General features: G+C 41.1%; 1 protein-coding gene across 2 annotated transcripts in view; it reads left to right on the forward strand.

Moving 5' to 3' along the window:
* The window catches only part of drap1 (DR1-associated protein 1 (negative cofactor 2 alpha)), a 28159-nt gene extending 14503 nt beyond the window's left edge, over positions 1-13656 (forward strand). For both annotated transcript variants that reach the window (XM_084314827.1, XM_084314828.1), the window contains 2 exons: positions 3082-3170; positions 11141-13656. In XM_084314827.1, the coding sequence (XP_084170953.1) occupies positions 3082-3170; positions 11141-11366 (315 nt within the window). In that variant the 3' untranslated portion in view covers positions 11367-13656. The remainder of the gene's footprint in view (positions 1-3081; positions 3171-11140) is intronic.
* Positions 13657-14657: the final 1001 nt, after the last annotated feature.

Genomic DNA, 14657 nt, shown 5'->3' on the forward strand with positions numbered 1-14657 from the left:
GTGAAGTTGGGAACACTGCTGAAGGAAATCCAGCTGGTCCCCTTCTTCCTAAATGCCTTTGAGGAGAGCGGCTGTGGACTGACCAGAGAAATTGATACAGCATGGAGCTTGTGAAGAGCGAGATTCATGTTGAAGCAAGTTTCTCTCTACATGCCAAGAGTTATAAACATGCTCTTCATCAGAAGACTAGAAATATGAATTCCTCAAAAGGCCTCTGTGGCGCTGTTCGCTGCACTCTCCATGGTGTTGAAACCTTTATCTTGGATTTACCAAATTATGTTTTGGGAGAGGTACATTAGGGCACCCAGTAACTACTATGAATACATAATTTATATTAGCCTACGATTTACGATTCTGTTCTACAGTATTCTTTATTTTCCACGGAGCTACTCGCTCTCGCCATCATCATGGAAAAAGGGTTGTCAACAAGTACTTTCCGTCAAAATCTTCATGGACAAAATGAACGCTAAATTACACCTCCCAAAACCCTGGTTCATTTGAGGGCTATTGTAGCAGTAAGAATTGACTCGATGGTCGCAGTGATTGGCACAGCATGAAGGTTCTGAGTGAACCCCGGGGAGAGGCCTTTCTCTGTGTGGAAGCTTGCATGTTCTCCCTGTGTTTCGCGCGGGTTCCTTCCGGGTCCTGCGGTTTCCTGCCACACCGTATGCTGGGCACATACTCCTGCCATTGGCCTTGACCAAGGCACTGGCATTACAACTGGCGTTGTGCCCCCGGGGGGGCCGTACTGTGGCTGCCCACTGTTCTTAAATAGCTAGGATGGGTTAAATGCAGAGGACGCATTCCATGGTATATGTAAGTGTGCACGGCAAAGATTTTCCTCCTTTCCTTTCTGTTTGAGTTTTGACAGCCTGTTGATTTCCTGTTTACACTGATCCACCCCAGCGAGGGAGGACTGCACACGTTTTGTTGACCCTCTAAGACAGCCCTCACATTCTAATTCTTTATAGATAAACACCCACCAGAGCAGTGTGGGAGCAGTTAAAGGAACACGCCAACAGGAACACACCAATCATACCTCTCATACAGGCACCAATTCATCTCCATCAACAATTGCAAATCCCCCACTGCCCCCATCACTCATGGTGTCCCCCAAGGCTCAGTACATGGTCCCCTGCTCTTCATCCTCTACATCCTTCCACTTGGTCTGATTCTCCGCCAACATGGCCTCCGCTTCCATTGTTATGCAGACGACACTCTGCTCTACCTCTCCACCAAGACCATCACTCCAGCCACTCTCTCCACCCTCACCACCTGCCTCACAGATATCAAAACACTTTCTCAAACTAAACTGCAATAAATCAGAAATCATCATTATCGGTCCAAAATCCCTCACCAGCCACACCCAGGATTTCTCCCTAAATATTAATGGTTCCATTGTCACCCCCTCCACTCACGTCCGTAACCTTGGGATCATCCTGGACTCCACCCTTTCTTTCCTCCCCCATGTGAACCACATAACAAAAACGGCCTTCTACCACCTCCGGAACATTGCTCGTCTCCGCCCCTCCCTATCACTCTCCGCTGCTGAAACACTGGTTCATGCATTCATTTCATCAAGACTGGATTACTGTAACAGCATCCTCACCAAACGCATGCTCAACATTGGGGGGGGGGGAAGCATAAAAAAGAATAAATACAAGCTCATATGATACTGGTCATACTGTTGACTAACAACTGCCAGCATTGGTCACTACCCCAGTCGCGCGTATGCTTTCTACAACGCAGTTGGGTTTCCGGGTTCCTCTGATTGGCCACTAAGCCCACGTGACCCTACGCTATTACGCCCCCCCTTATCGCGGCCAGTTATCGCTTACGCCCGCGCATGAGCCGCGACAAGCCCCTCAGCCAGCCAGCAATACTAAGCTCCAGTTAACCTAATTTATACCGTAACAATCATTAAAAAAATATACCGTTAACTGGAGTATGTTGTTTCTTTACACATATGTTGGATTATGTACAAATCTAATCATGACATTTAAGACATGCATGACATACAGAGATATAATATATATCTCTGACTCTGAGCACCTGAATACTGTGCTATTAAACCAGGAAGTGCAGCACTATGTCAGCAGAGGCGAGCCTCCACTACTGCAGTGCAACACACAACTAACACAAGACTAGAGTGAACAAAAACCCTCATGGACCCGCGGTCTGTCATTGAATGCTCGCGTGTGTTGTTCGTTGGATTCGTTTTGGATTATTTGGCCACCAAAACAACTATCAAAACGTACACGGACCGCGGTCTCGCGTTGACTGGCTTGTGTTGTCGCGCTGTGTGCAGACACTGGATGAACCCGCCCACCTCTACCTTTGATTGGCTTACCATGGCATTTTACTCAACCTCAGCCAATCGCGCGCTGAGGTTGGCTGAGAAGGACTAACCTCGTTCCCAGCTTTATAGAATGCCTCTCGGCGCACGATTTTTTATTTGTTTGTCATGACAAACCAATTACATAATCCAACATATGTGTAAAGAAACAACATATTCCAGTTAACTGTATATTTTTTTAATGATTCGTTACGGTACTACTCTGCTGACATCTGCTGCACTTCCTGGTTTAATAGCACACTCTTCAGGTGCTCAGAGTCAGATATATATATATCTGTATGTCATGCATGTCTTAAATGTCATGATTAGATTTGTACATAATCCAACATATGTGTAAAGAAACAACATATTCCAGTTGGTATATTTTTTTAATGATTCGTTACGGTATAAATTAGCTTAACTGGAGCTTAGTATTGCTGACTGGCTGAGGGGCTTGTCGCGGCTCATGCGCGGGCGTAATCGATAACTGGCGGCGATAAGGGGGGCGTAATAGCGTAGGGTCACGTGGGCTTAGTGGCCAATCAGAGGAACCCGGAAACCCAACTGCGTTGTAGAAAGCATACACGCACCCCAGTTGGCAAAATCCTATCATATGTATGCAGAGACGATGACCATCTATAGACAGTGGTGTTTGTGCATGTATGATGTAAGAGATGGGCAGTAATCAACAATGTGTATGGATATTGGTTTTAGCTCAGTGTTGATTTATGTTTCTATGGGAACAGGATGACTCTGAAGACAGTGAGACGGATGGGGACGAGGAGGACGGCTCTCAGTCAAGCACAAATCTGCAGCCAGCATCCAGGTTCCACAGGTACACACACACACACACACACACACACACACGCGTGTCATACACACGCACACCTCATCCACCTCCACTGGCTCCCCATCAAATCCTGCATCACCTACAAAACCCTCCTTCTCACTTACAAATCCCTCCATGCTCTGGCACCTAAGTACCTCACTGACCTCCTCCACCCCCAACTCTGGACTCATTCAAAAAAAATTTAAAAAATCCTCAAAGCCCACCTCTTCAACTTGGCCTTTAACCCCTAATTTCCCACTTTGAATGTTGTCTGTCCACCATGTTTGTTATTTTTGTTTGTTTTCTCCCCCTATGTAAAGCGACCTTGGGTCTTATGAAAGGCGCTATATAAAACAAAGTTATTATTATTATTCTTTCCCCAAATCTAGTTTGAACGAATTCAAAGTGATATGGAATTAATTGAAATTGTATCAAACATGTATGTAATCAGAATCCTCTATTATAAGCCCCCCATACCAAAACAAACACACATTCTTTACAGTCTAACATCACATTCTTAATTTTGGAGGGAATATGACATGAGCTTCCTCCACGAGTAAAACGAATCCCAATGGGAGTGTGGTCGTGAAGGTTAATTATGTCCTCAGCTCCCAATAACCCTTAACACTATGGCCGCCAAGGACGCCTTACCTCGTCATTCACCGCCATGCTAATTCTGCCAATGCCGCCGTAACACGTCATTGAGATCAATATTTAAAAAATCTGTGATCGCAATCATATTTCTCCCGCGGAGACTTGAGATCTACTGTTGATCCCCTCTCAACTCTCCAACGGTTCAAGAGCGCCATCTGGTGGCGGATCGGCGGATCGCCCAAACCGGAAACCGGAAACGGAAACTGGTGCTCATCCAAAATCGGTCCGACCACTCGCTATAGGTCCCGGGACTTGGCTCGACACAATGGATAGCGATCCGTTACCAATAACTCGATAAACAACATGATTTGGACGTATATACTATTATACAACCTGGAGATGGATCGCATATTTCAACATCCGATAATAGGAATATTTTTGCTCCACGCTCATCGCCCAACGGCCCGAGGAGACTGGGGTAAGATTCAGCGTTTTTTTTACCGTGTTCGATACAAACTGCTCTAATGATCATATCACCCACACTAGATGAATCATCTAACGTTGGCCACGGAATTATAAACGACCCCCCCCCCCCATCCGGTCAACATCAGATGATAAGTAGTAACTTCTAGAAGCACGTCCATTTGAATTTTTTTTTTTATCTCGCACCGATTGCTATCAAACTGTATTTGATCATCAATATAATGCATTTAGGTCTATAAATCACGTTCTGCAGAATGCTGCAGAAAACGATAAAAACATATTTATACTTTAGAACGTATTTTAGTATGAATATGTGAATGAAAAAGTATAGCGTTGCTACATCCTGAACGATAGATAATTGACGTTGAATGGGCCATAGTAATGTCAATTTAGCAATACAATTTAAAAAGTTATAGCCCTGCAAAGAAGGGGCACTTCTCCATAGACAAATAGAGCTGGCAGAGGATGGTATTGGTATAATGATGTACATAAGCCTGGCAAAGAAAGTGTTAATGGCCAGGAAAGTCCAAGGCTTTATCTGTGGCCTGCTTCGGAAGTCACTCCATAGTGGTTTACAGCCAATAGTTCTCCAGGGTATTCTCTCACAGACACCAGCCTAAAACGTAAACTTTCTTTCATTCCCAGAAGTGTGTGCATGTGTCACTATGTGGTCGTGAAATTGGTATAACATTTTGCTCTAAGTATTAAAAAGGTCTTACAAAGTCTTGAATTTAATTTGTTATAACCTGTTCTTGTTGGAAAGAGCAATGGGGATCGACAGATACTAATGAAATACTTTACTGCGTTTGTGTCGTCCAGCAGCATAGCTTTGCTCGCTAGTTTCCTCCATTTTGTTATGACGCTCTCTCTACATAGCCCTATGACATACAATAGTTCCAACGTGACAGTGCGGTTTATCAGCCAGGCAGCATAAATCTGTTGAAATATGAGACGCAATACTTTAAACGTGATTCTGGGACTTTGGAAAGCAGATTACTACATTTCTAGTGGGACAAGTGTTACCTGCAGTGCTCTAATTTAGAATTTGAATTCACATCATTACAGTTCGAACTTCGATTGAAAAGTGACGGCCCTAACACACACACACACACACACACACACGCAGGTGAGCACATATCTGATCGTTTACATGATATCTAAATCAGAAACAATGCAAGTCTGAATATCACTTTTCCAGCTCCGGATGTATGTTGGTTCATTTTTATGAATGGATATGTGAATTAGGGAGGCACCGACACCACTTTTCACTGCCGATTTCAGAATCCTAAACTTTCAGTATCATACCATACTTGGCGGATACCAAGTACTGATCTGATCCATTGCTTTTACTGAACAGTATAGACTTAGATCAGTTTGGGGTCACTGGACAAAAATTCAATATAATATAATGCATTTCTCTCCATTAGAGAGATTTAACATTCTTCTATGTGTTCAAATGCAGCAAATCATTGCTTTGATTTCTTGCATGGTTATTGGATTTTATGGTGGAAATTCTCAGATACCCTATTTTAGCCTGGTATCAGACTGATACTGTTACCCTATTTTAGCCTGGTATCAGACCAATAGTTATACCCTAGCCTGGTATCTGATTGATAATTATACCTTATATTAACCTGGTACCAGACCGATAATATTATACATTATTTTAGCCTGGTATTGGACCTATTATTATCTGTTACTAGTATTTTTATCTGTGCATCCCTGAATATTTGTTTCTGAAACGACTGGTAAGAAAATAAGTCTGACACAGAGCTAAAATGTCCATTGTTAAACATAATGCAGGGGGGGGGGAGATTTGGTTTGCGTTTTGCGGGCCTATTCTCCACTTGCACAACCTGAAAGTAGGCACTTCCGGCTGACTTCCGGTTGCGAATGGTACTTCCTGTCCCATCCAAATACATTGTTTTTAGCTACTTTTCTCCCGTTATTTAAACAACTTTGTCGTCACAGAGAGGCAATGAAACGTTTGTATTATTATAGTATAGAATGTATTTAATAAGCAAACGTTTGTCAGCAGGGTTTTTGGGCTGTATTTCATGTAAAAACGTTTACTGTTAGTTTACTTGCTCACGCTAATTAAGGCTAATGCTGGCTAACAGAAGCTAGCGCAAGAAACGACGCCGCAAAGTATTGTTTATAGTGCATTTCTTGCCACCTTATAGCATTTGTACATTTGTATGACAGTCTATAATGCTTCACTATAAAATCATATTTCTAAATGACAGGAAGTTGATGAAAACTGGCCGGAATAGCTTTGAGCTAACGATCTTTGCAGATGCATTCCATTCTAAACGTAACGTTAGTTGTTCAAAACATTACCTGTCTATATAATTTGTTCCTCAACAATAGCTTCTAACTGTAGCAGGCTGCAGTTTGCTGGCTAACGTTAGCTTCTAACTGTAGCAGGCTGCAGCTTGCTGGCTAACGTTAGCTTCTAACTGTAGCAGGCTGCAGTTAGTTTACAAAACATTACCTGTCTATATAACATTGAGGAACAAATTATATAGACGGGTAATGTTTTGAACAACTAACGTTACGTTTAGAATGGAATGCATCGGCAAAGATGGTTAGCTCAAAGCTATTCCGTCCAGTTTTCATCAACTTCCTGTCATTTAGAAATATGATTTTATAGTGAAAATCATTACCAAAACGTCCGGAAAAACCTCACGGGAGCATTATAGACTGTCATACAAATGTATAAGGTGGCAAGAAATGCACTATAAACAATACTTTGCGGCGTCGTTTCTTGCGCTAGCTTCTGTTAGCCAGCATTAGCCTTAATTAGCGTGAGCAAGTAAACTAACAGTAAACGTTTTTACATGAAATACAGCCCAAAAACCCTGCTGACAAACGTTTGCTTATTAAATACATTCTATACTATAATAATACAAACGTTTCATCTGTGACGACAAAGTTGTTTAAATAACGGGAGAAAAGTAGCTAAAAACAATGTATTTGGATGGGACAGGAAGTACCATTCACAACCGGAAGTCAGCCGGAAGTGCCTACTTTCAGGTTGTGCAAGTGGATAATAATGCGCTCAACATACGCTCAACATACCTTTCACTGAGGACACTTGGATGTGAGAAGAGAAGAGAGGGAAAAGACTAGGGCTTTGCTTGCTGCTCCTTTAGAGACTGTCAACATGCATGTCCTCTGTATCTTTCCATTTGCCCAGTATCTATACTTTGATGAAGATCCATATGGACCGAAACATTAGTTTTCAATAATTCATTGTTTTAATTGCAAGAGTAGTGTGCAGAAATTTTCCTTAATTTTAAAGATATTAAACTCCTCCTACATACCTTCAAAATAAATGTTGGATCTTCAATTGACACGGTTGCCCAGTATTAAAACATAATAGAAGCTTTATTGTACGTTTATGTCAGTCATTTAGGTTGCCCTTCTCCTTTACATTATTATCTAAAAAAAATAAAAATAAAAATCTAACCCTAACTAACCTTACTGTCATGCACTTGTCCTAATAAACTAACCTACACTGTAGCACTCAACACTTTGATGAACATTGGTACTCAGCTGATAGAGTTGTGCCCTCCCTGATGACTTGTTGTACAGAACTTGTAAGTCGCTTTGGATAAAAGCGTCAGCTAAATGACTAAATGTAAATGTTATGTAAATATATTCTTGGTCATTGTCTGCACAGTGTAGTTGGCCACATCAGTTTGTTTTCTTACTTTCAGAAGAAGCCATTCTTTTTTCTTCTACAGTATGAAAAAATCTGCTTCCACAGACTTGAAAATTGCCCAACCAAGATCATCCATCACAGTAAACACAACGCCATCATTTTGTTATTCAAGTTTCTTGTTTCATTATTCCTTAGTTTTCCCTGAATGTATATGTTCATGCAAGTGACCAGATATGGTGTTTTGCTTTAAAAGCCCCGGACAAAACTTTTCACTCATCATTGACATCCTTTCTGATTACCTTACACTCTGCTGACTCAATCACCTGACACCCACAGGAAGAAATGGAAGACTCTGCCATGAAATAATCCCTCAAAAACATGTTACCTTACTAACTTTACTGTCACATCCATGTCTTCTTATTTGGGGCCGTCTTTGTTATCCGGGACAGCAGTTAATGTAACAATAGTTTTTATTTATTTATTGAAAACAGGGTAGGGATGACTGACCTTTTCAGAGAACATAAATACTGGAATTTCAGAGGTGGGTACAGTGTAAGACCTAGTTTTGCACATGATGTACTACCATAACAGTTACCAGAGCCTCATTCTAGGACTCAGTTATCTCTCCCCTAACTTCTCCTCCCAGTTCTCTTTATTGAGAGAGGCATCTCTGGGGGATGATATACTGAAATAGATTCCCAAAATGAGGCCTTTAAGCCTAGACGGAAGTTGTAAAATGTCCTCTATAGCAGAGGACGGTGGTATTTGGGGAAGTTGGGATCAATATTTAGTATGAAATGTCGGGCCTGGAGGTATTGAAAATGGTTTGAATGGGGGAAGGTTGAATTTTCAGACAGACTATCAAAAGTAAAGAAAATACCCTCATTATAGAGATCTTTATATGTGGAGAGGCCGAGCCTTCTCCATTATGGCGATGGTATTGTCTAATCTAGCAGGGACAAAAAGATCATTATTACAGATAGGGGCCATATTAGAAAGACATTTTAAAGGAAAACTCCAACATTTTGGGAAATTAGCTTATTTAACATCTTCCCTGGAGTTAGACAAGAAGATACATAACTTTTTTGTTTCTGTGCGTGCATTTAGCTTTGGGAACAGTCGCTCCGTTAGCGTAGCTTAGCTTCATCACTGGAAGTGGGGGAGGACAATAGCCTGACGTTCCCTTACAGTGTATACAGTCACCAAATACACTCCAAATACAACTCCAAAACGTTCATGTAAACATGTTGTGACCTGTGTATTTACCACGTGGAGAAATAAAAAATAATTGAATTAGACAATTACGTTTTCTAAGCAAATATACTCTGATTTTTTTTTGCCTAAGCACTCGTCTCTGCGCACAGCCAGTGATTTCTACGTGAAGCTGTGTTTGTGGACATTCTCATTAATTCAAAGGATCCGAACCGATTGAAGTTTATGGATACCATGACTTAAAATCCTCTTACCTTGACGATTAAAAGCCTCCCCAATTTAGAAAACAGTAATCCAATAGCTGGTATTGATAATATAATACTAACTACTGCACGTAGCTAACCGGAGCTAACACAGAACCGGACGGTCAGTAAAGCAAATATAATGACTTCCTTTCTGGGATTTTCAAAATAAAAGTGCGACGTTTATAGCAGCGGAAAACGTTTATTTTGTACATTATCTAACGTTAACACGAAACTAAACTAACTTTAGGTTAGTTGTAACGTTAGTTTAGGTTCGTGTTAACGTTAGATAATGTACAAAATAAATGTTTTCCGCTGCTATAAACGTCGCACTTTTATTTTTAATTTTTTTGGAGTTGTATTTGGAGTGTATTTGGTGACTGTATACACTGTAAGGGAACGTCAGGCTATTGTCCTCCCCCACTTCCAGTGATGAAGCTACGCTAACGGAGCGACTGTTCCAAAAGCTAAATGCACGCACAGAGACAAAAAAGGTATGCATCTTCTTGTCTAACTCCAGGGAAGATGTTAAATAAGCTAATTTCCCAAAATGTTGGAGTTTTCCTTTAAGACTAAATGATGTCGAAATTGTGACCAATTCGTAGAGCATTAACAACACCTGGGTGAGAGGTGTAGTGTGAGATGGATAGGGGGAGATCTGAGGTAACCAGGGCGGTAAGGGATGTTGAAACACATGATTTAGCACACATTTTATGGAAGCAGATACGGACCACTAGCCTAGCCTAGCCTAGCTTAAAACTCTGGGAGAGGTGTTTTTGGCCAACAGCTAAGCTAGCTGGTCCGTATCCACTTCCATTAATTTCTGCTAAGCTAGGCTAGTTTGCAGCCGGATAGCTTTCTACTGAACAGGGGGGATATTGGCATCTATCTTCTTGTCTGACTCTGGAGAAGCCCATTTCCCATAATGTTGGCGTGTTCCTTTTGAATGGATTGCAAGAATTTACGCAACTCCAAGCAACCATTGTAATATTTTAAATCGGAGTAAGCGCAACAAACTAAGTGCAAGAAAATAATAGGTGACCGTGTGTGTATTTACTGGCGAGGGAGAGAAAGTTGGGTGCAGGTAGGCAGGTCTGTGTGTAGCCTTATTAGTTATATGCATGGGGGATAATAACGTCACATCACAAGGTGTGCTGTTATCGTAAAATGATGCAGGAGGTTCATTCCTGTCACTATCCGATTAGCCAGATTAACCCCATCTACACAATATTTGGTCTGGCTAGCACACTATGCTAGTTCCTTTTTGTACTGTGCTTGTAATGGGCAATTTGGAGACAAAGATACTACTATGTTCACTGACTCCGATAGCAGAGCAAAAAATACCAATTGCCTTACTATTGTTACCTAAATTAATCACCAACTAGATCGCAAAGGCAGATTATTGAGGCATTAACTAACAAATGTTGGCTTGCTTGCATTAGGAGCTATTGTGATTATGAACCTACCCAGAATATAGTACCGCTGTGTGTGTGGTTACTTTTAGTTTTCCTACATCCAAATAGCTGTACAATTAGGAACCTTTCTAGACTCTAAAATTTCCTAAAGTATCTCACAGTATCGAGAACCGTAGACAGACATTCGGTAGTAGTGGCATCAACTACCAAAATTCTGGTATTGTGACATCCCTACTATTACTGGTACCATTTACGACTACTACTATTAATGTGAATATTACTACTATTATTATTACTACTAGCACTACCACTACTACTACCACTACCCAATAACGATGACTGCTTCCACCTCTGCCACTACAGCCCTACGGACGTGCCCCCCCAGTACGTGCATCCGAGCAACACGGCCGCCGTGGGCACCATGGCCGCGGCAGCCCCACCACCACAGACGCCGTGCGGCATGACGGTGCCCGTAGGCTCGTTCGCCCCCCACCCCTCCATGATGGGCGTCGCGCCGCCTCCCCCCGCCCCTGTGCCGCACAAAAACGAGGATGACGATGACGATGATGATGAGGACTATGACTCTTAGCTCCCTCTCCTCCTCCCAGACTCTTTTACCTTTTTATTTCTCTCTTTATGAGTTGTTCTTATCGCGGCTGCTCTGAGAAAGGGGGTGGGGGTGGAGGGAGATGTTGGGGTGGGGGGGCGGTGGAGAGAAGACTCCTTGCAGCCCAACGAGAGAACATGGCACGGCAGCAGGCAGAATCGAGACATGGCCACCACAGAAGATGAATAACTGGTTGTATATTACATCATATAGATGAGATGGCCACCACAGAATGAATAACTGGTTGTATATTACATCTTTTAATTTTTTTTTCATTTTTTTCTTTCTTAAAAAAATCATGTTATTGTAGAGAGAGAAAAATTTAACCAGTATTTTTGTTTTTCTCCCCCCAGTTCTATTCTATTTGGTCTACATAAATGACATTTGTCATGTATTGCTAGAGCTCCTCATACAGGTTAGGTATGGTTTATGTTGCCTTGTAGTTTTCTCTCTCCTCTCTCAGTAATAGACATTGGTTGTTGATGAGAACATATCACTCCTTGCACCCCAACGCCCTCAGGGTTGGTAAAAAAGACTCATACACACACATGCACATAAACTTAACTCAAGTTGAGTTCGCGGTTCAGTTTAAAAAAAAAGTATGCGAAAGATCAGCACTTGTGTCAAACGGGAACGCCATCGTCTCCGAAATCGACTACGGATTTGATGGTGGGATACGGCTGTTTAAGACGAAGGCCATCGCTTCCCGACTTTTGTCACAACCGGCTAGGCTGTAACTTAAATATGAGAAGCGGGTCGTATCGTATCGTTTTTTTTTTTTTATTTAAATTTATTTTTTACTATGTTAGGTAAGCTGCAACATTTTTTTTCTTTTTTTTTTTTTTTTTATTCCAGGTTTTTTTTAACAACTGACCCTCCCCCAACTATATCGGCATGCAGATAATTCAGATGGTAACCCTTTTTGTTTTTATTTTCCTTTGAAACCCCTCAATTACAAGTCATTGTTCCCCCAGGTATGACCTGTTGTTATGACTATTATTCTATGTTTTTTGTTTGTTGTTCTCCCAATGCCCACTCGTGCAAATCCCTACATTGATGATGACGACAGAGATGTCTGTGGCCTGACTTCTACTTGGAAAACGGCATCGATTCTTGGACCATGACTTTGTTTTTAAAGTTGTTTATCTCTCTCTCTCTCTCTCTCCCTCCTGTAATTTGTATGTTTTTCAAATATTTAGCCCCCCCAGTTCCCCACACCCCTTTCATTTTGAATAAATTTCTCCTTTGTATTCATAGCTCATCTCTCTGTCTTTTCTATTAGGCTGTTTGTTTTAAGCGTGTCCATGGAAGATGCAGAGAGATGGGGATATCCCCGTCGATGTATCTGTCTCCTTTATGAAATGTTTTAAGATAGGCAGTCTAAAAAAATGAATTGACGCTGTATTGTAAAACTTTTAACATTCTTTTTATTTTGTAAGGGTGAAATAAAGTTCAGATTTAAATAAAAAAAAAGAAAGCACCTTTCTTGGTTTGTTTTTTATTTATTTTTACCTGAACGGGGTGAGGCGTTTTCTCTCCATCAAGCTGCCTATAACGTCAGTTACATCAGCACATTTCTTTTGTGCGTGTTTGTTTTCCATTGAAAGTTAACTGGCAGTGAACCTGGTTCCTGTGGCACCAGTGTGAAACGGTGAACCTGGTTCCTGTGGCACCAGTGTGAACCTGGTTCATATGGCACCAGTGTGAAACTGAACCTGGTTCCTGTGGCACTAGTGTGAAACTGAACATGGTTCCTGTGGCACCAGTGTAAAACATTGCACACCACAGGACTGAAGTCTAACACCTGCTTTGTTTTCGGCCGTGCCCCACTGCCTTGCATTCCCGACCCTCTCCTGATATTTCCATGGAATGAATGAATTTTTAAACTATTCACACTAATAGAAAATATTCCCACAGGTTTTTACTAACCATGACTTGTACAAGCTGAAAACATCTGGTCAACAGCAGACAAAGGGTGGGAGATGTAACTACTGTCTGTACTCGAGGACAGTAACAACTCTTAAAAGTATGGGCATTGCATTTTGTGGGGTATCACTCTGGAATGGTCTGAATGTGAGTATAAAATTAAGCAATAATATCAATCAATTTAAAACGATTGAATCTTGAAAGGTAGCTATAAACAAGCACTTATGGACACAGGAGCTTGAGCAGTAATGTGACTGCCTAATACATATTTTTCTCATTTGGATATATACATTTATTTTTCATTATTTGTTATATTATTTTTATTTGTATTAAATTATTATGTAAAATATTGTAAGGAAGGGGCAGGGCTTGATACTTTTTTGTTGACTTCCCCCTGTTCCTTCTCGAACACTTATTGTATGGAAATAGTCTTTGACTATTTACCTTTTTGTTTTTTAAACTTGTTTTATGTTTCTATGTCCGAGACAAATAAAAATCAAATCAAAACAGTTCAGAGTACTGTGTAGCAGCACCTCACCTGAGTAGTCCCATTTTAGGGGACGCTATACTCCACCACATTTGACTTTTTACTCCCATCATATTTATCCAACACCTGAAAGTATGACTTACTTTAAAGATACAGTACAATGATGTTGTAATTCAGTCATAAATAGCTTATTTTGGACTATTGATTTGAATGAATGAATTTATTCACACACACACACACACGATATATTACATATACATATCTTCATGTGAAAACAACATCGTTGAGATTGTGTGCGTGTGCCAGGTCTCCCAAGAAGCTATTTAAAGCTTTTGGAGGGAGCCTGATCACAAATATAAACAAACAAAAACATACAATGTGGGTAGGCTTACACACCTACCTACTAACAAACATACAACATAGATACATAAATACAGACAATTAATATACCTAAGTATGGATTCTATTTAGAGATATGATTTAAGCAGTTCCTCTTTCAGTGATTTTTTGAAGGTTGTGAAGGATTTTGACAGTTTCAGACTCTCGTCGAGCTCGTTCCAGATCTGCGGGCCCCTGCATGCTATGCTTAGGCCGGCACGTTTGAGTTTTCTCCTCTTGCCAAAGATAAGATGCCTATTTCTTGTGTTGTGGATGTGCAGTGGACGGCAGACTGGGACAAGCTCAGACAGTCTGTGATTCATGTTGTTTACAACTTGATACATAATTGATGCATTTTGGTGTACATTAAACTCAGCAAGCCTCAGGAGACCAAAGCGATGGAACAAAGGGCGTGAGGGCATATTAAACCCGGACCATGACACTACTCGTAGTATTTTTTTTGTATAAACTTTTACGTTTTC

Source organism: Notolepis coatsorum, assembly GCF_963971535.1.
Source record: "Notolepis coatsorum genome assembly, chromosome: 1".
In the NCBI taxonomy this organism is placed as follows: Eukaryota; Metazoa; Chordata; class Actinopteri; order Aulopiformes; family Paralepididae; genus Notolepis; species Notolepis coatsorum.